This window comes from Podarcis tiliguerta (assembly GCF_965153285.1).
Source record: "Podarcis tiliguerta genome assembly, chromosome: Z".
In the NCBI taxonomy this organism is placed as follows: domain Eukaryota; kingdom Metazoa; phylum Chordata; class Lepidosauria; order Squamata; family Lacertidae; genus Podarcis; species Podarcis tiliguerta.
This window is the reverse complement of record NC_139553.1, coordinates 48799002-48823378: the sequence shown is the minus strand read 5'-3', so window position 1 is coordinate 48823378 and position 24377 is coordinate 48799002. Positions and strand designations below refer to the sequence as shown.

The window sequence follows — 24377 nt, the reverse complement described above, 5'->3', positions numbered from 1 at the left end:
ACTGCTACTCTCTCGCTTTCTCCCTGCTTCCTGCCAAATTGCACATAGGTTTTAATATCATCTGATCACTTGGGCAGAAAAGACGAAAGGTCCGTAACTTGTTCGTTTAGGAAGTCACTGACCAGTAACAACAATGCTTGCACTGTGGCACCAGTTCAAGTCAGTCAGATGAATGGGGAGGATTTCAACTTCTGATCCAATCTGAGGCATTGTTTTGTTTTTAAAGCCTTTCACACATCTTATGTTTCACGAATAGAGTTTAAAAGTGGACTTGGAGGACAAATGGGATATCCCCCCTCTCACCCATATTGTTCAGAATATTTGTGTGTGTTACACTTCCCTGTAACAATGAAAAGAAAATACCGAGAACCAGCAGCGACAACCAGAGAATCTGCAGATTCACCAGCAAGGTATGTGAGTTTCTAGCATCTTTAACAGCAAATAGATCAGTGCCCGGTATCTTTGGAGTTCTCTGCTGCTTCATTGGGAGCCTGTGAAGAGAAGCAGAATAACCAGACCTTTGTTTTACATCTTGTTTGCTTTTACTTTGTTTTGTTGTTCTGGCCTGGAAATTTCTCTCATGTTACTGCTTTTATGATTTGCATTCTTGTCTTTTTCTGAAAATAATATTTTTTTTAAAAAAAACATCTGTATCACTCAGAACTCAATTAACAGCCTGTGAAAAATAGCAGTTGTTCCAAAGCAAAACAGGTGCAGACCTGATCAATAAACTGTAAGACACAACGTGTAGCTTTTCCAAGTCTCTGTCGCTTTGTAAAAAAATTCAGATACATAAGTCATTGTTTCAACATCACAACGACCCTGTGAGGCAAGCCAGCTCCTCTCCCCCTGCCCAGGGTTACACAGCTGAGAAACTGAGGCCAGGAATTAGTGCTTTGCCCAAGGCCTTCCCATAAGGCCATACTCAAACCGGGATAAAACGGTAATTGGTCAGCAATCGATTTAATGATGCTGTGGGAGGAATGGCGCACGGTATAAATGCCAGAAGTTTAAAAATGTCACCTGTGTTCTTTGTGCCTTGCAGCAGTGAGGATGCTCAGGTGCACTCATCTTTTCCCCCTGGGGCTTGCATCTCTTTCCCCCTGCAGGGTGAAAGGTTGCTGGAGAGGGAGGATAGTTTGGATATGGAAGCTAACAAGCATCCTCCTCCCCTTCTTCCTTGAACATTCTTCTGCTCCATGGCTGCTTTGAATTCAATTAGTCATTGGGGGAAATATGCATTGCATTGAGCATGGCATCTAGTCTGCCAAGGGAGTTGGGGGACCTAGCCTCCATTTCCGGAGGAAGAGTGGCAGCCAAAGCATGTTGCAAAACATGTTACTTCAATGGGACTTCATATCTGTTTCCTTGAGAAAGAGTGTGGCCAGAGATGGAAGGGAAGTGGGACTGAGCAGCGGTGGGGAACCTGAGGTCCTCTCGACTCCAACTCCCATTAGCCCCAGCCAGCATGGCCAGGGACCAGGGACCACGGGAGCTGGAGTTCAGCAATGTCATTGCAGGGAGTTGTACTGGATAACCCTCAAGGTCCCTTCCAGCTCTACAGTTCTCTTATTCTAGAGGGTCACATCTGGCTTACAAGAGAGAGGGAGAAATGGGGGGTGCTATAGCTCCATGGTAGAGCACCTGCTGAGCATGCAGAAGTCTCCAAGTAGGACTGGGGGAGACCCACTGCCTGAAAACCTGGACAGCTGCTGCCAGCCAGTGTAGGCAATGCTTAGCTAGAAGGAGGCAGTTTTCTATGTATGGAGAGTCTCTGTACCTTTTCCTCCTCTGACAAAGGTGTTTCAGCAGATTTCTGAAGCTTTGCCCCACATAACAACAACTGCTCTTTTCAGGCAGCACAGAGTCCTTCCTCTGGGATAAAGTGCCCTCTACTAACCAGTTGGTCTCTTTACTCATGAGTTAAAGGCAGAAGAGTCAAGGAGGAGAGACTTGCAAGATCCTACCTGTTTCCTGAGCCACTCCATTATGATGTTCCTCTCTGGCAGTGGTGAAGGGTGAGCCAGCATAGCCAGACACCCTAAACCTTCAAAAGGTTTGGGAAATGGATGAGTTTTATTTGCACGTTCCAAACTGTGGCCAAGGGATGTAAGGGCAGTGCTTACTTGTCGGATTGCAGGGGTGGGGTGGGCTGTCAGAGGTGCAGTTAAAGGTAAAAAGGTAAAGGACCCCTGGATGGTTAAGTCCAGTCGAAGGCAACTAAGGGGTGCAGCGCTCATCTTGCTTTAGGCTGAGAGAGCTGGTGTGCGTCCACAGACAGCTTTCCAGGTCATGCCATTCCAAGAGCAATCTATACATTTTTGGCCACAGACAGCTTTCCGGGTCACACGACCAGCATTATTAAGCCGCTTCTGGCACAATCGGACACCGTGACGGAAACCAGAGCACACAGAAATGCCATTTACCTTCCCGCTGCAGCAATACCTATTTATCTACTTGCACTGGTGTGCTTTCGAACTGCTAGGTTGGCAGGAGCTGGGACAGAGCAACGGGAGCTCACCCCATTGTGTGGATTCAAACCACAGAACCTTACGATTGGCAAGCCCAAGAGGCTCAGTGGCCTAGATCACAGCGTCACTCGCTCCCCTAGGGTCAGAGGTGCAAGGCAGGCCTGGTCCAACAAGTAGACAAGGTACTTGGTTAGTTGTTTAACTCTATCATTGTTGCCAGTGACAGGAGGTGGTGCCTGAGGGGCTTCCTGCCACATTTGCCTAATAATAATAATAATAATTTATTTATACCCCGCCCATCTGGCCCAGTCACTCTGGGAGGCTTCCAACAAAATATTAAAATACAATAGTCCATCAAACTTTAAAAGCTTCCCTAAATTCAGATGTCTTCTAAATGTGAAATAGTTGTTTATTTCTTTGACATCTGGTGGGAGGGCGTTTCACAGGGCAGGCACCACTACCGAGAAGGCCCTCTGTGTGGTTCCCTGTAACTTGGCTTCTTGCAGCGAGGGAACCACCAAAAGGCCCTCAGCACTGGACCTCAGTGTCCAGGCAGAACTGGGCGGGTGGAGACGCTCCTTCGGGTATACTGCACCGAGGCAGTTTAGGGTAGAGGACCCGAGGCCGTTTAAAGTTCAGCAGCAACACTTTGAATTGTGCTCGGAAAGGATATTATGGTCAATGGTGTCAAAAGCCGCTGAGAGATCCAGCAGAACTTGGAAACAGCTCTCACCTTTGTCCCTAGCCCACTGGAGATCATCGACCAGCGCAACCAAGGCAGTTTCAGTCCCATGATGAGGCCTGAATCCCGACTGGAAGGGATCCAAATGGTCCGCATCCTCCAGGTGTGCTTGGAGTTGTTCAGCAACTACCCGCTCAGTCACCTTGCCCAAGAATGGAAGATTTGAGACTGGGTGATAGTTGGCCATACTGGCCGGGTCTAAAGATGTTTTTTTAAGAAGCGGTTTAATAACCGCCTCTTTCAGCGGGTCTGGGAAGGCTCCCTCACAGAGGGAAGCATTCACCACCCTGCGAAGCCCATCTCCCAGCCCTTCCTGGCTAGCTTTTATAAGCCAGGATGGGCAAGGATCAAGGAGACAGGTGGTTGGTTTCATGCGTCCAAGCAGCCTGTCCACATCCTCGGGGGTAACAGATTGAAATTGATTCCATGCAACTTGACCAGACAGGGCTCTAGCACTCTCCCACCCCGGCCCTGCTCCCATGGTGGTGTCTACCTACTTCCGAATATGAGTGACTTTATCTGCAAAAAACTTTGCAGAATCATTGCAGGAGATCACGTGACCTGTACTGGGCCCCGATGGAGCAGGGGCAAACCACCTGAAAGAGTCTCCTGCTGTTGTTTTCTGCAGATGCAATAGAGGCGGTGAAGAAAGTCCTCTTTGCCGTCACTGTCGCCACTTGGTAGGCTCGACATTGAGCTCTAACCCGTGTCCAGTCAGAATCAGAATGAGTTATCCGGCGCTCTAGCCGTCTCAGCGAAAGAAGCTCAGTTGGCCATGGGTGCTCTGCCTCTTGACTTGGAGAAAGGGTGTGTTTATAGAAAGTGGCTTTGTTGGGTATAACATTGGAGTGGGTGAAGTGAATTTTGTTTATATACAGTGGACTTACCTTCTGAATTTTATTTTTCTCTCTCAACCTCTTTTTAATTTTTCTTTATTTCTCTCTTTCTCTGTTTTTAATAATTTCTCCCTCCATTCTCTTTATATCAAAGTCTTAGTTCGGATAAAAAATGAGGAAAATATATTTGATATTAAGTTTTGCATTTTTCTCTATAAACTCTAATAAAATTTATTCAAAAGAGAGAGAAAGGGTGTCATTTGGGCTGCAACATTTCTTAAGATAGCCTTTCGCCTGGGAAAAATGTGTGTGTTTTGTCCCCATGCCTTGGAAAAATCGCTACTCCTTAATTCTAAAAATGTAAGGAAATAGTTCATAGAACCATAGCAACTTTAAAGTGAAGGAAAATGTGTTTAGGCATGACAGGAGATTTTCTATTAAAATTGCTATAGGCAAGTTTACATCTATTTCTTTTTTTAAAATGGGCATAGCCAATCATGGGAGGGGTGTGGTTAAAGATAGAGAGGCGGGTCTCCAGGAGATGCTAACACCACTGATGCTTGGGGTATGTGTGTGTGTGTGTTTGTGGAAGCACGCATGCACATGTGCAAAGACAACCAATTAATTTGAATTGGTTTACCTGCCAATCAGAAATCGCCACACGGAAAAGATCTGCATCAAAATCCATTTGGGTCACTGACTTTTAACCCAGGCCTGCAGGAAAACAAAGAAATGTTGGGAGTACCAGGAATCTCCCCCTCCCTCTTAATAATAACTAATAAGCCTCCAATAGAAGGAGTGTAGAAATTGCAAATCTGATGGAGTTAGTAAATAACAGACAAGACACACCACTGAGCATAACACCTGTTTATTATTGTAAAGGCATCTGGTTCCTTAGCTGTTGTGTCAGCACCACAAAAATGTCAAAGTTGCCAGTAAAACACACACACACAAGAGGGTAAAGATGAGGCCAAATCTGTTTGAAAAACAAATGAACTTGTTACAAAACACAGCTGAGTGAAAAACAGGTGAGTTAATAAATTTGAACCAAATACAGTGGTACCTCGGGTTAAGAACTTAATTAATTCTGGAGGTCTGTTCTTAACCTGAAACTGTTCTTAACTTGAAGCACCACGTTAGCTAATGGGGCCTCCTGCTGCTGCCGCGCCACCGGAGCACAATTTCTGTTCTCATCCTGAAGCAAAGTTCTTAACCTGAGGTAATATTTCTGGGTTAGCGGTGTCTGTAACCTGAAGCGTCTGTAACCTGGGGTACCACTGTAGTGTACAGCCCTGTGCATTATGTGTTTCCACAGAAGTAAGTCCCAAGGGATGCAATAGTTTATTTTTCAGCTACCTGTAGTCTGAAATGTGTGTTTTCAGGGCCCACCTCATTCCTGGGACTGAACTCTGTTTTAACTGTCCTTAATTCTGAATATAATGATGTAACCTGCTCTGGGATGTGCTAGTGAAGGCTGGATGGTAATAATAATGGTAATTTTATTTATTGCATTTATAGCTCCTCCTCCTCATTCTATCCTCACAACAACCTGTGAGGCAGGTCAGGCTCAGACCCTGGTCCAAGGTCGCCCAGCGAGCTTCCTGGTTGAGCAGGGATTGGAACTCTGGTCTCCCGGGTTCCATAATGTCACTTAGCTGTAATGAAGGAAGCTCGATGGCAGCCTGCCATGGAACCAACACGAAAGGAAATAAACAGAATTGTAACCTAAACATGTTGCAGGATACAGATTTAGCTGCTGGTGGCGTCAATAAATGCTCATTTTCTTTTCTGTCATTGTAATAAGACTTCTTGGTGTAGGGAGCGGCTACCCTACTACCTGAAAACGACCCCCCCCCCCCGCGTGGACTTCATTCGGGCTTCCTTCTGCAAACACCTCACCAGAACAGGCTGCGCGGATCCAACCTTCCGCCTACTTCCAGGGTTTAACAGTGCCCGCTCCATTCTCCCCTCGCACGTCTGCTCAAAAGTAGGAACAATTGTTTTCAACGGGACTTGCCCCCAGGTGAGCAACGGCAGACTTTTCCCCGCCTCCGTCAGAGCCATTCTATGCACGTGGCTTCGGAAACAAGTCCCAGGAAGGCTTACTCGCGAGGAAGCGCATGGAAGATTTTTGCAGCCTACGGCGCGCCGGCAAACACCCACCCATGCACCCCTCACCTGTTCCTTAGGCTCTCATTGAACTCAATGGGTTTCACTTCTGGCGTAGACGGAGGGGGAGGGGCGTGCGGCTTGCCAGGATCGTAGCGGCGGCCAAAAATCTGCTTTTGGAAGGGAGGGGCACCCTAGGGAATGGAAGCGAGACCCGCGCAATCTATTTTATTTTTTTAAAAAGAGCCCCTGCGAACTCTCAGCCGCTTCTCTCTTATCTTCATTATGGGCAGGGGCGGAGGGAGGGAGATTTGCGATTGGGGCCAGCCCACCCATTCACTGCCCCCTCTCCGCACTCCCATCCCGCCCCCGAGCGCGCCTGCCGGCTTCCCCGCGCAGAGGGAGGCGCGCGCGCGCTTGGAGAGGCGGAGGCGAAGGCAGGGCTCCAGCTCCACTCCGCCCCGCCGGGCTGCTCCTGCTTTTCCTGGGGGCCGCCGCCGCCGCCGCTGCCTGTCCCGGCTGGTGTTTCTGCCGCCGCCGCCGCCGTCGCCGCCGCCGCGTCTTTCCCTCCGAGGCGCCTAAAGTTTCTTCTCCGCAGCGGAGCCGCCGAGGACTCGGCCGCGGTGGGGAGCCTCGCCGCGCGCGGCAGGGCGCCCTCGCCGTCCTCCGCCGGGCCGTGTGGCCAGCGGCGCCCTCTCCTCTCCGGAGCCCGCGCGCCTTCGTCCAGCATGCTGGCCCGCCCACGGCTCCGGCCCCCGGCCACCGCCGCCTGGGGCCGGCCGCTCCTTTGGCTGCTTCTCGCCGCCGCCGCCGCCGCCGCCGCGTCGTCGGCCGAGCCGCGCTCGCGAAGTTGTTCCGAAGTCAAGAAGCTCTACGTGGCCAAAGGTTTCAGCCAGAGCGAGGCGCCCAGCCACGAAATCAACGGTGAGGGGCGGCGGGGAGTTAGGGGGGTGGAGTAGCCGTGGGGGACCGGCTTTGGGTCACTTTCTGCGGGGTGGGTGGGGGAAATAGAAGCCTTCTTTGTCGTCAGTTCTGGAGTAGGCTCGGGGTTTAATTTTATTATATTCCACGACTCTTTCTCGCTCTACCAAGAGTTTTCCAGGGGGGCTGTCGCTTTTCTCTCCCTTCTCCCCGAGGTTTTGCCAAGAGCTTTCAGCCGGCAACTGGTGTCCTTGGACACCCCCGGGGCTTTACTTGCTCCCCCCAAAAAAACCACGTCAAAAACAGTTCTGATTTGGCAACCCCTGCTGTCTGAACTGCCTTGGAAAGCAGGGCCTCGTTGGGGAGGGTGCGGGAAATGGACCCCAAACTCCTCGATACCGGGCCCCCTCCCCCTTTGCAAACTTGGGACAAGGCTTGCAAGCCCGACGCCGTTCTTCTGTGGAAGTTCGATTTGGAGCTCAATCCCAGGAGCGTCTACTTGCATGTAAGCCTCCTGGAGCTCAGTGGGACTTACTTCTAGGTAGGCGCGTGTATCCCCAAAGAAAGAATTGGGGAATGGGGATTTGTGGGAAGGAGAGAAATTTGCCCCCCGTTCTCTCTTTCTTTATCAAGTTGTTGCTTGTGTAAGGCTGGGGGGTGTGCGGCGGCAGCCGTGTGGGGAGAGCTGAGGGGGAAATCTCCAGTGAACAAATTGGCAAAAAGCTGTAGCCTCCCAACACACACACACACACACAGAGAGAGAGAGAGAGAGAAACGCACACAATTACAATTTAATTGTAATCTGGGTTCCTGAGTTTCCCAAACACACTTTTCAAGAGAGCCCTGGATTGCAGACATCTCATTCTTTCTTTAAACAACTTCAGTTTCGGAGCAGCTGAAAAGCGGAGGGGTGAAGAGAGATTATTTGGTGAGGAAATCACCTCCCGTCTCTCTCCCCCAGCCCCCCTTCGGATCTACTAAATGAATTCAGGCAAACCGTGGAGGAATTTGCTGATGGAATTCGCAACAATTGATGCCTCCCAAACCATGTGGCTGTTGCTCTCTTCTCTACCCCCCCCCCTTGCAGTGGGGTGGAGTTTCTAGCAAGGGAGCTGAACTCGGGATTGGTGGGAAAGAAGGTAGACTGCATTTACATTTCCTTGGCAATTGAGAAGCCTCTGCCATTGAGAAGGCCACACAGTATTCCTACCCCCCCTGCTGCTTTTTTTGTCGTAGCAAAAAGAAAGAATTCAGTAACTCCTAAGTAGTTTCAGGAGGCAAACCATAAAGAGGAGACATGGCTGGTCACCTTGGCCATTGCCTTGACCCGCGTTTCAGGCAGTTGATGAAAATTGATAATGGCCTGGAATAGCCAGGATGCCAAGAAGGATGGTGAAGAAAAACTTACGAAGAGCCCGCCCAACATGGTCAGGCCAAAGGGGCCCAACTAGGCTAGCACCCTGCCCTGCCAGTAGCCAAGCAGATGACCCTGCGGGAAATAGCCTGCAAGTGGGACCCAAGGGAAACAGCCCCCTCCCCACTAGCAGCCCCCAGCAACTGGGAGTCAGAAGCAATACTGCCTCCAACAGTGGAGTGAAGAATCTAACCACTGACACTAAGCCACAAATTGCCTCCTCTCCCTCCTCCAAGAACTTGTCCAGTCCTCTTTTAAAGCCATTCAAGTTGGTGGCCGTCATAGGAGCCAACTCCTAGGGGTTGAAGGGTCTTCTCTCCCCCCCCAGTAAAATATTTGACCCCCCCAATAAATAGGCATTGCCATTCAAATGGTGTTTATGTGCTGCGTCGTGTGAACAATTATGTGGGGCAGGGCTTACCTGTCCCCCCAAATATTTTATTCAAGTTGGCATCCCTGGTGCCCATTGCTACATCTTGTGGGAGGGAGTTCTAGAGTAAAACTGTTTTGTGAAGGAGTCTTCTGACATTTGGCTTCATTGGATGGCACCTGGTGCTACTCATCCAGCCCTGCATGCCCTGCCCCCGCCCACCATATATATTTATCTTTAAATGAAAGCAATTAACATGCCCTCTGTATTTTTGTCACATTGCAAAAGCCACATTTAACTTGTTTGCTGCTTGCCAGATTGTGCAGCTAGGCAGCCCCCCCCAAGCTGCCGTCACCCCCTTGGGAGAGCATCACTTTAACTGGCCGATGAATTTTGGCGGACTTCTTGCCGAAACGTGAGACTCTCTCTGCAGGAAGTTCTTGGCCTTTCTCTGGTTTTACATTTGGACCCCACCAGGGTTTATAAATAGGCATCCTGACTTTTGCCTCTTGCCCTTTAGAAGAGAGTTATTAGCAACACTTCCTAGGGAGGAGGGGTGGGAAAGAGAGGTGTTGATTCCCCCCCTCCTTAAGAATCAAGAGAGGCTGCATGCATTGTTCCGTACTTTTAAAGCTCATTCAGAACAAATCCTATTCCTAAAAAGAATTCTGGGCACTGTAGTTTTACCTCTCACAGTGCCTCAGTTCCCCCCAACTTTTAACAGGTTGCAGTGAGGGGCCAAAAATGTGTATTGAATGTGCTTTATAGTGTATGCCCAGCCAGCTGTTCCTAGGGGATGGCCTCCTGCATAAAGGACCCTGTTTTAACTGCCCCATCTAGCCCAGGACTGTGTGCCAGCCTCCCTGCTCTCCAGATTACACTTCCATTCAACCCCAGGTCAAGGATGATGGGAGTTTTAGCTTACCAATATCTGGATGACACCTGGTTGGTCTTTGCTGACTGGTGGCAGCCAATCAGCAACTCTCCAGGATCTCTGCCAGAAAGAGGTCTTCCCCAGCTGATATTCTGCAAGATTGACCCTGGGAAGATGTGCACGCGCTGCTGGCCCTCTGAAGGGAGAATGAAGGAAGAGGCCTTACGCAGGGCCAGCCTGCTATTTAGCTCTCCCGCACTTCCCAGTCTTCTTTGACTGGCAGTGACCCTCCAGGGCGTCTCTCTCCTCACTTACAGCCCAGTTCCTTTAAAGCTGAGGAGGACTGGGTTTGAATCCCTACTTCGCCAAGCACTTTGGATCGGTCTCTGTGCATTCCCTTCTTGTTCTCTGCCAGTAAATGGGTGGTGGCAGTGGCAAAACCCTACTATTTAGGGGTTTTAGAAGCTGATTTCTGTGGAGTTTGGTCCTTTGTCCATCTAGTTCATTACTGTCTGCATGCTAAATGGCCGTCCAAGGAGTCTTATTCCATCCCTGCATAGAGATGCCAAGGCCTTTTGCTACTGAGCTGAGGCGTCTGTGAGAATAAAATGGATTGTAAGGCACTGCATAAGATCAGTACTGTCCTGCTATAGAAGAAGGACAAGTCTCTGAGGTCTTATCCTTACAACGACCCTGTGAGGTAGGCCCGTGTTCTTATCCCTGCCCCCAACATATAAATAGAACAGTCCTCTGTATAGAGGCTAAGTCCCGCCAACAAACAGGGCTTTCTTCCAGGCGAGGCTCCTGGGGTCTCAGCTTTTTCAAGTTTATAATGGAGGTGAGGCTTGAATGGATCCTTCTGGATTCACAGCTCAGTCTTGCTGTGATGTTTCTCAAGACTACCTGAGAATGGGCCACAGAAGCTGAGTGGCAGAGCATTTGCTTTGCATGCAGAAGGTCTCCGGTTCAAGTCCCAGCATCCCCAGGTAGGATCTGCTGCTTGAAACCCTGGAGAGCTGCTGCCAGTCCGTGTAGACAGCACTGCGGTAGATGAACAAATGGCTGCTGATTCAATATGAGGCACTACTGGCAAAGAAGGGTGTTTTCTTTTTCTAGAGTTCAGAACTGCTGTGCCCTTCCAGATGTTGCTCAAAGACAGTTCCCATTGCCTGTGGCCTTTGGAGGGCCACTGATGCTCTTCTCCACCACAGCCTTAGAGATGGTGCCAAAACCAAGGAGGCCACTTTGTGCCACCAAAATGCACCACTGGGAATGTTCATGGATAGCATTTGTGCAAATCATATGCTCGCAGGTGACTTTGAACAGGCTGCTCCTGTTGCTGCTGTTGTTATATTTATTTATATCCTGCCTCTTTCCCTGACAGGCGACTTACTGCTAAAATAGAAGCAGCTAAAAATACAGGCAAAAGCAATCATTTTTTAAAAGAAACGCACACATTTAAACATCAGTAGAATATGGATGCTTTAGCTGAGATTACTGCATTGCAGGCGGTTGGACTAGATGATCCTCAGGGATTTCTTACAGCTCTACAGTTCTATGATTCTACATCCACCCACACCCAACCACCCACCATTACAATAAAAAGTCTGGGAGCAGACACCAAGAAGGCCCTGTCCCACATCCCCACCAGGTAGACCTGTGAGGGTGGTGGGACTGAGAGTAGGGCAAAAGCCTCCCAAAAATCTCAGAACCTGGGCACATTCACATGAGTGAATATGCTCTATCAGATAGCCTGGACCTAGGCTGTATAGTGCTTCATAGGTCATAGCCAGCACAGTTTGAATTGAGCTTGGAAACAGACCGGCAGCCAGTGGAGCTTTTCTAGCCAGGGACTCGTCTGCTGCCATGGTGCAGTTGGCTGAGCCATGTATCAGTCTCCCATTATCCAAGAGCAAGCTTCTCGTTGCTGTTTCAGAACTGCAGAACACCCCCTTTGCAGCTTTGCCTTGATGCATTTGTGTGACGAAGGTACCTTGCACACTTTAAGCAAGCAAAACCGTCGTCACTGCGCTTGCACCAAAACGTTTTATTTCTCCCCACAACAAGCCTCTTTTTCACAGTTGCTTGTTTCAAGGTTCCCCCCCCCCCCTCCAAAAAGAGAGAGACTGCTGCCTTTATTTTCCCTTCTGAATGACCTACTGGACTGCATTCTCCCAAGGAACAAAGGATGTGCCTTTTTAGCCGGGGCCTTTGAGAGACCACCAAGGACTCTCACCCTGGCGGTGCCATTTCACACTACCCCCACAGTAACAAAAATGCATGACTGAATGACTCAAAAATGTGGAGGGTTAAGGCATTCATCTGAGTCTAGGACACTGTCACAACACAGACAGCCCCTAAGTAAATACCTTGACACAGCAGGAAGTAGGGAGTGGGAGTAAATCTTCACTGCTGCAGGTGCCCTCCAGGTAGCTGTGGCATATCTTCTTTCCTTGCCATGAACAAAGACAGTGTTAGTTATTTTTTGTGTCTTGGGGAGGTGCCAGAGTTCAGAGGTAGAGCATTTGCAGGAAGACCTGAGGTTCAAACTCCACCCCCCTGCATTTCCAGGTAAGCTGGGAGGGAGGCCTGCATGAAACCCTGGAATGCCAGACTCTGCAGACAATACAGAATGAGAAGAGGCTATGCCATTTATTTATTTATTTATCTATATTTATTTATGATAATAATAATTTCAATCTGACTTCCCACCCCCCCTCAAGGAGCTCAAGGTGACCTATGTGGTTCTCCCCCTCATTTAATCCCCACGACGGCCCTGTAGGGTAGGCTGAGAGGCAGCAACTGGCTCAAGGTCACCCAGTGAGTTTCATGGACAAGTGGGGATTTGAACCCTGGCCTCCTAGGCCCTGGTTCAATGCTTTAAAGCGCTGCACACATAGGCTCTGTCTCATTTATTCAGCAGCATGGAATGTTGGAAGGTGACCACTGCAGGGTCAACAGTATAGGGAGGCTTCCTATCTTTCTGTGTCTTAAAGGAAGGGCCATAGATCAGTGATGGAGCCCAAGCTTTGTGTGACAAAGGCTGCAACATCCAAGGCCTGGCATCACCAAGTAGGTGGAGAGAGGCAAGGTGCACAGAGCGCCAGACAGACAGTAACTGAACAAGGTTCATTTATTTCATTCAATTATTAAACTTATCACCCAAAGGTATTCAAGCAACTTAAAGCAAAAGGAATATACAATACATAAAGCCATGGGGGGGGGCAGGCGGGGGGAATCCTATAATACATGAATATAAAATAACATGGAAATAAATGTACCAGCCGTATAGGTAGTGGTGAACAACAATAACAATGTTCAAATAATAATCAAAGCAGTTTTCTGACCACAAATTAGCAAATAAACAAAACTTCAACCTCTTCCTAGTCCAAAAATCATTCACATTGAACCAATATCCTGCCCCCATTTAATCTCCCCACCCAGAAGTCTGGTGTTACACATCGGTGGTGGGTGGGTCCAGTGTCCTCCAGGAATGGTCTGCAAAGCAGGAAAATAGTAACTGCTGCTCCTCCTCTCCTGCTGCTGGTGGGGTTGCAGATCAATATAGTTAAGAAGTAGATGAGCATAGTTCAACTCTGGAACTATGTGCCTCAGGAAGCAGTGACTGCTACAACGTGGATGGCTTTCGAAGAGCTTTAGATAAATCCTCCCTGTGGTGCGTGCTGTGGAGACGTCTTGGAAGACCTTGAGGCTGATGATCCTGTGGAGGGTCCCAGTGGGGTGGGATGAACCATGCTGGGGCCTGGGAAACATCAGAGTTGTCTACAGAGGATGTGGCAGGTGAGGAAACAGATTCAGGGGAGGGTCCCAGTAAACCAGCCTTTCTCAACCCTGGGTTCCACCTGGCCTTACCATGGAGTGGCAGATCCAGTGCACACAACATCGCTAACAGATGGCAGAGGGGCCAAACTGCCTTGGAGAAGCAGACTTTGTGATATACAGTGGTACCTCGGGTTACATACGCTTCAGGTTACACACTCCACTAACCCAGAAATAGTGCTTCAGGTTAAGAAATTTGATTCAGGATAAGAACAGAAATCGCGCTCCAGCGGTGCGGCAGCTGCAGGAGGCCCTATTAGCTAAAGTGGTGCTTCAGGTTAAGAACAGATTCAGGTTAAGAACGGACCTCTGGAATGAATTAAGTACTTAACCTGAGGTACCACTGTATCATTAAATCGTGATGTTTAGCTGCTGATATATCATGATTTTGAAAACTAGATATTGTCTGCCCTGGTGGCATAAGTGAACCTAGAACCTTCTGAATGCCAAGCAGGTTCTCTGCCACAGAGCTATGGTCCTTCCCAGCTGGCATTCCGCCCCCCCCCGCCTCGGTATCTTTTTTCTTCACCCTGATGCTGCTTCTCTCTGTTCCTTGGGATCTCCTTGCCTCTCTTCCTAATCAGAACATAAGAAGCGCCCATCTCAGTCAGGCCAATGATCTGTCCAGTCCAGTATCTTGCTCTCATTATGTCCAACCAAATCCATGTAGGAAAGTCACATGCAAGACCCTTTCAGCTATTGGTTTCTGAAAACCATCCAAGCTGGTGGACATCACTGCCTCTTGTGGGAGTGAGTTCCACTGTGCACTGTGTCTAATGCTCCTTCCTGCAGTTGTCATTCAGTGGTAATACCAGCCATTGCATCTTTGTTGCTTGTTGATTTACACATTTGTCATTGCAGCCTTGGCTCCTTGCCGTTTGCTTCCAGGCCTGTTGGGCAAAACTTCAACCCTTTCTGTTCCATTGCTGGGCGTCCAAATCAGTCCTCCTTGTTTTCCTTCATTTTGGAGATGCTTGGTGGTGGGTCAGGTCAGCCAATATGAAGCTCAGAATCTTTCCTGAAAGGAAATGAAGCAAACACCAGAGAATGTTGTCTGGGGAATCCAGCTTTTGATTATCCTTGCATTTGAAATGCATTTGATTGTCCTTGTTCCTCTGAAGTCAGGGCTGCAGCCGTGCACTAATCTTCCACTAGCGCCACTGGCGTTTCTGCAGAGGTGGCTCAATCCTGGTGCAAGAGCATAAAATAAGGAGAGTTCTAGTGGATCAGACCAAAATCCTATTTGTCCCATGATTGCATTGCCCACAGTATCCAGCCGGCTTTAGGAGCTCATGAGCAGGGCATGTGAGCAATGGCGCTCTCTCTTCCTCTCCCACTCTTGTTCCCCAATTTATATGAAGAGCACTGAGGGATCAGACCAATGGCTCATAGTGCACCATCCTGTTCTTACAGTGGTTAACCTGATGCTCATTATGGGAATCGCACAATGCACAGAAAGCTTTTAACATATCTATATAATTATATTGAACAGATATTAATTATTGCTTCATGTGTTTGGCATTACAAGCAATATACTGTATTTTTCGCCCCATAGGACGCACTTTTTCCCCTCAAAAAATGAAGGGGAAATGTGTGTGCGTCCTATGGGGCAAATGCAGGCTTTCGCTGAAGCCTGGAGAGCGAGAGGGGTCGGTGCGCACCGAACCCTCTCGCTCTCCAGGCCTCGCGCAGATCTCCACAAGCCGTGGGAGCCCGCGCCAGGCTCCTGTGGCTTGCGGAGAGTTGCCTGCATGCCGAAGGCTGGGCGCACTGAGCTTAGCGTGCCCAGGCTTCACGCAGCTCTCCGCAAGGTGCGGGAGCCCAGCGCCGGGCTCCCACGGCTTGCGGAGAGTTGCCTGTTCTGGGGTCTGGGGAAGCTCGGGCTTCCCCCGCCCCAGCCCCGCGCCTGGGGGGAAATAATTCCCCCCCTTTATTTCCCCCCCAAAAAACTAGGTGCGCCTTATGGGACGGTGCGTCCTATAGGGCGAAAAATACGGTACATAGACACTGATGATGAATGTATTTGGAAACAGATGATTTATGCTAGCTACTCCATTTATTTTTTCTCATCAGCATCTGATGCTGAACACATGGCTATTCACATAAAATGAATTTTCAAATCAGCCTTTTTGTGCACGTTTTGGTTTTCTTTTGCATTGTGGGAAGCCTGCAAGCAGGAACTGAGCAAAACGGTAGCCTCCCCTGACTTGTGATTCCTTCATTGAGTGCTCAGATGCATAGTAGTAGCTGTTGATAGTGTTGTCCTCCAGGAATTTGTCCAATCCTCTTTTAAAGCCATCTAAGTTGATGGCTATTGCTACATCCCCTGAGAGCAAGTTGCATGCCCTGTGCGTAGAAGTCCTTCTTTCTAGGCACCTTTGTCCTCCCCCTTCCAACATTCAGCTTTATTGGATGGTCCAGAGTTCTAATACTGGGAGAAAGAAAAGCTTATCGCTATCTGCTTTCTGTGTGTAATTTTATACACCTCCGTAACACACAAACTGTACTCGCCATGCAATCAAAGTATCCCTTTCTCTCAGGGAAGTTGTTCCAGCCCCTTAATCATTTCGGATGTTCTTCTCTGAACTTTTCCCAGCCCTACATTGTCCTGAGGTGATTGGAGCTGTAAACAGTATTCCAAGTACAGTTTCAAAATACTTGTCAGTGCAGCGTGATTTCTGGCCCCTTTCCTAACTATCCCCAAGATGGCATTTCCTCCCCACATCTGCTGCACCATGGGTCAGCATCTTCATTGAGCTGTCCATTAGGACCCAAGAGCCTTGTTCTTGGCTGGTCACAAGATGCCATGAGCGTAGATTTGAAACTGGCATTCAGACTTGGTGGTGTTTCCAGGACGTCTCTTCGTTGTCAAATTTTGCAGGGTGAACTGTGTGTCTGCTTGGGCCCTGTGTGAGGGTCGGAGTAGATGCATGGAGTTCTGGGGTCTGAGAAGGGAGGTATGTTAGAAGGAGAAGGAATTGATGTTGCTATATATTTATTAACAATTTATATTACTGTAGCATCCATGCCTGCAACACTCTGTATTTCTGTAACATTCCCTTATGTTATTATTGTTTTAGATACTTTTACATGTTAAGCCTAGGGACGCAGGTGGCGCTGTGGGTAAAACCTCAGCACCTAGGACTTGCCAATCGCATGGTCAGCGGTTCGAATCCCCGCGGCAGGGTGCGCTCCCGTCATTCGGTCCCAGCGCCTGCCAACCTAGCAGTTCGAAAGCACCTCCGGGTGCAAGTAGATAAATAGGGACCGCTTACCAGCGGGAAGGTAAACGGCATTTCTGTGTGCTGCGCTGGCTCGCCAGATGCAGCTTCGTCACGCTGGCCACGTGACCCGGAAGTGTCTGCGGACAGCGCTGGCTCCCAGCCTTTAGAGTGAGATGAGCGCACAACCCTAGAGTCGGACACGACTGGCCCGTACGGGGAGGGGTACCTTTACCTTTACCTTTTACATGTTAAGCAGTATGGAAATGGTCCAAATAAGGAAATAACATAGGTGACACTTGTTCCCCCCACCCCCAAGTGTATATCAGTACATGTGAAAAGGATAAAATAATAATAATAATAATAATAATAATAATAATAATAATAATAATAATAAATTTTATTTATATCCCGCCCAGCCGGGCTGAGGGCGGCTTAGATCCTTGTGCCTTAGATCCTTGTGACACGGAAGCAAAGAAGCCTAATGCAATTAAAGGCTGCATTAACTGAAGTTAATCACACCTGGAGTCCTGTGTCCATTTTTGGGCACCACAGTTCAAAAAGGGTATTGGCAAACTGGAACGTGTGCAGAGGAGGGCGATCAATATGATCAGTGGTCTGGAAACCAGGCCTGATGAGAAATGGTTGAGGGAGCTGGGCATGTTTAGCCTGGAAATGAGGAGACTGAGAAGGAGATATGAGAGCCAAATATCTAAAGGATTATTACACACAGGATGGAGGAAACTTGTTTTCTCCTGCTCTGCAGGGTAGGTCTCAGACCAATGGCTTCAAGAAAGGAGATTCCAACTAAACATTAGGAAGAACTTCATGATAGTAAAAGCTGTTTGATAGTTGAAGAGTCTTCCACTGTTCTTCTATGATCACTACATGAAACAGTGAACACTATTTCATTTCAAAGCATAACATGATAAATGAAACAATGTCTTTTGATAGTACTAACACCATAGCCCTTTAAATTTATTATGAAATTTCAGTCATTAAGACACATATCCATTGATCTTACTTGTGTTGAAATGTACAGGCCTGGCATGACACAATATAACTTTGCAGTGCCATTGGGCATAAATAAATAAGATAACCAGCAACCTGTTCCTCAAAAGTGCCAGATTCAGGAAACAGCAGCTGGCTTATTTGGAGCCTGCTGCAGTTCTTTAAGGGTCTGTCAGTAGCAGAGAAAGGGCAGGGGTGCCCTGCGCCTCTTTCCTATACACTGGGAGCCTTCCTGCTTTCAGTTGCAGTGGCAAGTATTGTCCAGAGTGAAGCAGGAAGGCAGCTCTGCCTGCAGAGCCACCAGACCCACTGGACTGGGAGCTCTGGCTTTTCCATTCTCTTGCCCTTGGGGCCTTAAGGCTAAGAGAAATCTGCCACTGCATTGGCTACACCAGAGCTTTCCAAACTTTCCCTGTTGGTGACACACTTTTTGGACATGCATCATTTTGCGACATAGTAACTCAGTTTCACTAGCAACCAGGAGGTTAAACTAACCCCTTTCCAGCCCCAGGAGGAGCCTGGGGAGCGTTCATGTGACACACCTACACACTGCAGCCAACACACCAACGTGTTTGGAAACCTCTGGTCCACACTGATTTCCAGCAGGGGAACATTCTCAGCGCCATTTGGCAATGCTGGGATTGAACCTGGGATCTTCTCCCTGCAAGGCAGACACTTCCCACTGAGCTGTGGCCCTTCTTCCCCTGTGGGAGCAAAGGAAACTGCCTTAGTTCAACCACTGATCCATCTAGTTCAGCAGTGGCTGCACTGACTGGCAGCAGCTCTCCAGGGTCCTGTGCATGTGCCTTCCTTGAGCTGCTTTTTCAGAGGTTGAAAGGGATTGGCTCATTTTTGAAGAGAAGGGGCAGCAAGACATGTTGAAGTTGGTATCTCCTCTTCCCCACAGCCCTGCCCAGATTTCCTTGAACAGGAGTGTGAGCCTCCCTCTTTGCCCTCCCAGCTGCTTGTCTTTGCCTTGCTGCCTTGAAAGCTCCAAGATTAGGGTTTTGTTTGGCAGCAGCTGGGATGCTGGGTCTGGGCAATCTGCAGCGTTAAGCGTGCGGTTAGCCAGAGCTGCTTAGCGATGGGCCAGTGTGAGTGGGAGGACCGTTTTGCTTGGCATCCACTTCACACAGAGCCCTGCTTGATGTGCCAGAATAAGCAGTCATTACATTCCACGTCATTTACAGTCAAATTATTATCTATTGTTGAAATTGCCTCAATTATCAGATGGCTGCCTTCAGAAATGCAGAAGACGACAATCTCCCCTCCCCACTCACCACCCAGATCACTGTGGAAGACTAAAGTCATTCCCAAAGGCAGATAGGAGTCATATTTTAAAGTACCAGTATGTTTGGACAATGCAAGGAATGTGTGTGTGTGAGAGAGAGACAGACAGACAGACAGACAGATGTAGATACTTGCAACACTGTTTCTTTCCTTTAAAATCCTTTTTAAAAAAAAGTGTTCCTCAAAGTGAGGCAGGTCTCCCTGAGAGGCGGGCAGAGCTGGCCTCAAGACTCGACCCTCCTTCCTGATTCTCCTGTGAGACTCCACCGTACGGAGAGGAGCATTGCTTTGTCTGTTACGCCATTTCAGTACATTCTGAAAGCCAGATGGACAGAGCTTTGGAGTTGACTTTGACCTTCTCTGGCGGCCTGTTTTTATGACATCAGACAAGGGTGTGGACTCTGAAGGGCACACATGTGTTTCACAGCGAGGCCTGCACAGCTGGATGCTTTTAGAGCACACAGACCTGCATTCAAAAGTCCTAAGCAGCAGCTCCAGAATTTGGAAGGCCTTTGGCGAGAAGGTGTGAGCGAGTGCCCTTAATTTGGAAGTGGTAAGTGGCACCAATTTGATCTCTGGCCTGCTGAGATGCCTAGACCAAACCAAGGGTGCTTTGGACAGCTGGGTCCCGTTGTCCATCTGTTTTGGTCTTGTCACCCTCTGGAACCAGCTGAGCTAACTGACTGGCTTTAGAAAGCCCAGACCCGCCCCCCTCTGAGTCTAAGCTTGCTTTTTGTTCCTTGCAGGAAGTTAAATAAAGAAATGTTAATTTTTGCACGTTTGACCTTGATTCAGGTATGTTTGAGAGAGATTCCAGTGTGCACAGCAGCACGTTTTCAGGTATATTTCCTGATAGCCTTCTAAGCCAGCTTCACCAGCCTGGTGCTCTCTAGATGTTCTGGGTCAGTGGGAGTTGTAGTCCAAAACATCTGGAGGCCACCAAGTTGGTGAAGGTGGCTGTAAAGAGCCTGATTAGTCCAAGGACCATCTAGCTGGGCATCCTGTTCTCACAGTGGCCAACCACAGATTTCCCAGTGGGAAGCACATAAGCAGGACCTGAGCGCACTCTCCACTTGTTATCCTCCGCAACTGGCATTCAGGGGCTACTGCTTCTGACAGTGGAGAGCCATTGTGGCTGGCAGCCATTGACAGCCTTTCCCATGGATTTGTCTTTCAAAACTGCCCAAGTTGGTGGCCATCACTGCATCTTGGGGCAGAGAGTTCCATAGTATAACTGTGCACTGCATGAAGAAGTCCAGCTTCATTGCACACCCGCAAGTTCTAGTGTTAATGAGATACAGAGAAAAATGTTTCTTAGTCCACTTTCTCTGTGCAGTGGCCCACAAACACCCACAATATTTGCTTCTTTGGTGGCACCCGTTTCGCACATTGGCTACCCGTTGTACGCATCCTTAAGCGCTGTCATTAATATGAAGACACCATCCTGCCCCCATCCCCCCAAATTAGAAGCTGGCTGAAGTTTCTGGTCCATTTCCAAGCTGTTAAAAACAGTGCAGAAAACAATTCCTGGAACTTTAAGTGTACCTAAAAGCTGATGCACTTGTGTGTTTTTAAAATGGCATGCTTAATTTCAGCCAGTAAGTAGCAATAACCCAGGGTTCCAACTTGCAACTCTTTTCTCTGTGGCAGTTGATTCTAGCTGAACTGTACACGAATTCTGAGACCTGCACAAAAGTAATTGGGGGGGGGGGGGTGCCAGTCAGAAATTGCCAGCTGACTCCTTTATGAATTGACTCTGTTTCTATATTCCATTGTTTCACTGTGGGCAGTAATGCCTGGAACTGTAAATGAAACTTGGGTTCATCTTGCAGATTCTAATAACAGCATTCAAAGGGATCATGGGGATTTACCCTGTGAACTTCTCACTATAATGTCCCCACTGTGGAAGGACGTGTGGATCCAGAATTGGCCTCCACAGTCACTTATGGACTCATTGTTTAAACCGTGTTTATGGAAGACAGTCTTACTCAGCTACGAGTGATCGCCAAGGAATAATAACAATAATTTATATGTGCCTTTTCAAAATAGTGGGGGTTCTGTGAAAGTCAGCATTCCTGTACTGCTGTATAGGGTTATATATACTATACAGTAATGTCATCTGAAGGAAAAAATGCAAGATTGGAATGCGATTTCAATTAAAAGCATGAAAATCTAATTTGAATCTGTAGAACTAGTTGCCTGAAAATGTTTGTGTGTGTGTGTGTGTGTATGTGTGTTAGAAAGCTGTATTCTCTTATCCCCCCTTCCTTCCCCAAAACTTTATATTGCAAGATTAACTCTTGCGTAGTCTTTCTTTGGGGTTGGGGAGAGAATGCTTTGTTAAAAAGGATTAAACACAACCACAAATGCAAAGCCATTTGATTAATGGAAAAATGGAGCTCTCCCTCCTTCCCTGAAGTTTATATATTCAGATTCTTTAAGCGCATGGTGCGGTCTTTGCGGTAGACTTATTTAAAATACGGTAACACTTTTATGATTGTGGGGGAAGTAGAAGAATTTTCAGCTCAGTGCAAAGCAGTTAAAACAACAACAACAAAACAGTTGTATGCTAGAAAGCACCGCCACACATAGCCAGTGATATTTTGTTCTTCACTTTGTGTGCACTTCTGTCAGTTTTCACACACACGCACTCTCACATTTAATTATGGTGCAGGGAGGATAATGAAATGAATGTCTCAGCTTTCTAGTACATGTGTTTGGCAGGAGTGGCAAGTCTTCCACCTGAGGCCTTTTGACTCAGCTCCACAATTGAGGCTTAGCTCTCACTGAAGTGGCAAATCCATGATCCAAGCAGCATGGGAGAAACCAGAGGACTGCATGTTAGGATTCTTTGGAACCTGAGAGTATGGATTTGATTATAACTACTGAACAAGGTGTGGTACATCACCAGGAGGGTTTCTTTGTGTATTTCGTTGTTTTTAAGATTGCATAAATTGGCTCTAATTTTAGGGGGAACCAGGGACATTGACTATTCCATATCATAATGACGGTGCGATTTTGTGTTTTGGAGCTGAGATGGGCACCTGTCTTCTGAGCCAATGAGGCACATTGCTAGTGGCTGGTAGTGTGTTCAGATAGGCTGCTGGTGACTAGACTGCAGAGTAATGCTTTTGTAGCCTGCTGAGTCAGTAGAAAAGGCTGTGCTTCGTTTGCGGGCTACATCCCTGGCTTGAGGCAAACAAATTATGTTTCTGGGTGTGCATCGCTTAAGAGTGTGTGCAGCCAGCTTTAACACACCTGTTACTAGCCTCTGGGCAAAATCTTTGATCCCAGCAATAACTGTATCGCTTCACTTGAGCCGTTTGTCATAGAGTTAATGAGTTGAGGCTTGTAGAATGCTTTGCACGTTAACAGTTACTATGTAAATGGTTAAGAACGAAAGGCATATCTATTTCCTTCAGAGTAATGCTTGATTATTTTCATTTTTTTTCAAAAAATTTTTTTTAAAAAAGAGACCTTTATTGGTATTCTTTGTGTCCATAGTTACAGATCCCTGGGAGCAGAAGCAAGTTTGGGACTGCGGTAATCCTGTTTCAATTTTAAGTCGCTAGTAAAACTCCCATTGATTTTGCCATTTTGCAGGAGCAAAAATGAATAGCCACGAATCTAAATGATACTGTGTTTGTGTTTAACAGGTTTGCCTGAGCAAATGTTCTCCATGAGCCTCTGATCAATGTTTACACCTGCCCTTTAGACTTCTCACAGACTTCCAAGAGTTTGATGACTTTTAATCAGTTAGAGGAAGTCAGAAAAGGGGGAAATGTGATTTTTTAAATTAGGTTGCTTGAAAATTAATTTGGCAGGATTATGACTTGAAGCAAAGCAGCTTTGCATTTTTGTCCCATACAATGAATGACTTGATGTTGACTCATCTCTCCTCCCCCTCCCCCATGGGGCGGAGAGGGAAAGGGGGTAGAAAGTGGGTGGAAGTCTCTCCCTTTTAAATGAATCACACACACTCCTATTGTTGATTAGGAGGCTGTTCCATAACTTCTAAGTCTGGATGTGCCAGAGTGCTTTGTCTTATGACAGTTGCAAATGCTTTTGACTGTCTGAAATTTGTTGGGTTAATTTTCCCAGAGTTTGGGGTGTGTATATTCCCATAGTACAGGTGTGCAGAATTTATGCACTTTTGGATGTAGCTGAACTATAGTTCCCATCAGCCTCACAAGCATGACCAATGGCCAGGGACAATATAAGCTGCTGTTAGGAACATCTGGAGGGCTAAAGGTTCCTCACACCTAGTGTAGCGGCCGGACCCCAATGGCTGTACGGCCTAGGTAGAGAGTGCTTTCCCAGGCTCAGAATAAGCCTGTGTGGACCACAACTCTTGGCCCCTCGGACAGTTCCCTTCTGGTCTAACCTTGTCTTTATACAAGGCCTGGCCAATCTGGAGGCTTCATACTATCAGCCAATCAAAGGAGCTGATATTGCACACACTTATTCATGCACACAGAGGAACAGAGCGGTGCTTTATTGGACTTTTTGATTGGCAGATAGTATGAAGCCTGGTATGAATTGGTCAGGTGTGGTATTAATAAAAGGCAGGGTTGGACCCACCTTGGCTAAATTAGGCTAATCTCTGGCTGGAGATTTCAAGCCCATGCTTGGATGTATTGTTATGATTTATTTAATTTACAGTCTGCCCTTCATCTCAAGAAAGGTGTTCAGGACAGGAAAAGGATATACAATTTAAAAACAAAGAAAAAATATTCAAAATCGGTTCAAAACATTATGAGAAATTTAAAGTTGAAAAATCTAAAAGCAGTTACAGTTAAAAACATTTTTAAAAGCAATTACAACTAAAAACACACTTCTATCCAGTAACCTCAAGCTTTCCAGAAATAGTATTCTTCTGCCTCCAAATGCCTGGGTAAAAAGGAATGCTTTCAAATTCCTCCTGAAAGTTAGTAGTGATGGAGACAGGCACACCTTGTGGGGGGGGGGGAGGGTTTTCCACAACCAGGGAGCCACAACTCTTTTTCTCTTTCCTTCTCTCTCTCTCTCTCTGGGTCATTGTAGTTTAGGGCCAAAATGGCTGTTTCAAAGGAGAATTGAGATTGGATCTTTTCTAATATATGTTCCTTTTGCTAAAAGCAGCCCCCTGAGGAACCAGTTTGGATCAATGCAGGCGGGGGGGGGGGGGAGCAGGCAGGGAGGCCTAACACTTTGCCCTGGTGCCAGTGCCTTGACTTCACTGATAAGAGTGAGGAGATTACTGGGGACTAGTTTCTGACCCTTTGTTTGGTTTTTGTGT

The 24377-nt window shown here is 47.7% G+C and overlaps 1 protein-coding gene and 1 long non-coding RNA gene across 4 annotated transcripts in view; one reads left to right on the top strand and one right to left on the bottom strand.

Moving 5' to 3' along the window:
* Positions 1-448: 448 nt before the first annotated feature.
* On the bottom strand, positions 449-9941 carry LOC310669124. Of its 3 annotated transcripts, none has more exons than XR_014507022.1 (5): positions 9789-9941; positions 4914-5025; positions 4690-4763; positions 1024-1121; positions 449-491 (listed from the first exon to the last, which is right to left on the bottom strand). It is a non-coding gene; the product is annotated as an uncharacterized lncRNA (long non-coding RNA). The 3 variants fall into 3 exon arrangements; XR_014507023.1 differs by lacking the exon at positions 9789-9941 and adding an exon at positions 6576-6689; XR_014507024.1 differs by lacking the exon at positions 9789-9941 and adding an exon at positions 6228-6535.
* The window catches only part of GPC4 (glypican 4), a 92250-nt gene continuing 74423 nt past the window's right edge, over positions 6551-24377 (top strand). Inside the window, exon 1 of the mRNA XM_083422630.1 lies at positions 6551-7082. Within this exon, the coding sequence (XP_083278756.1) occupies positions 6887-7082 (196 nt within the window). The 5' untranslated portion in view covers positions 6551-6886. The remainder of the gene's footprint in view (positions 7083-24377) is intronic.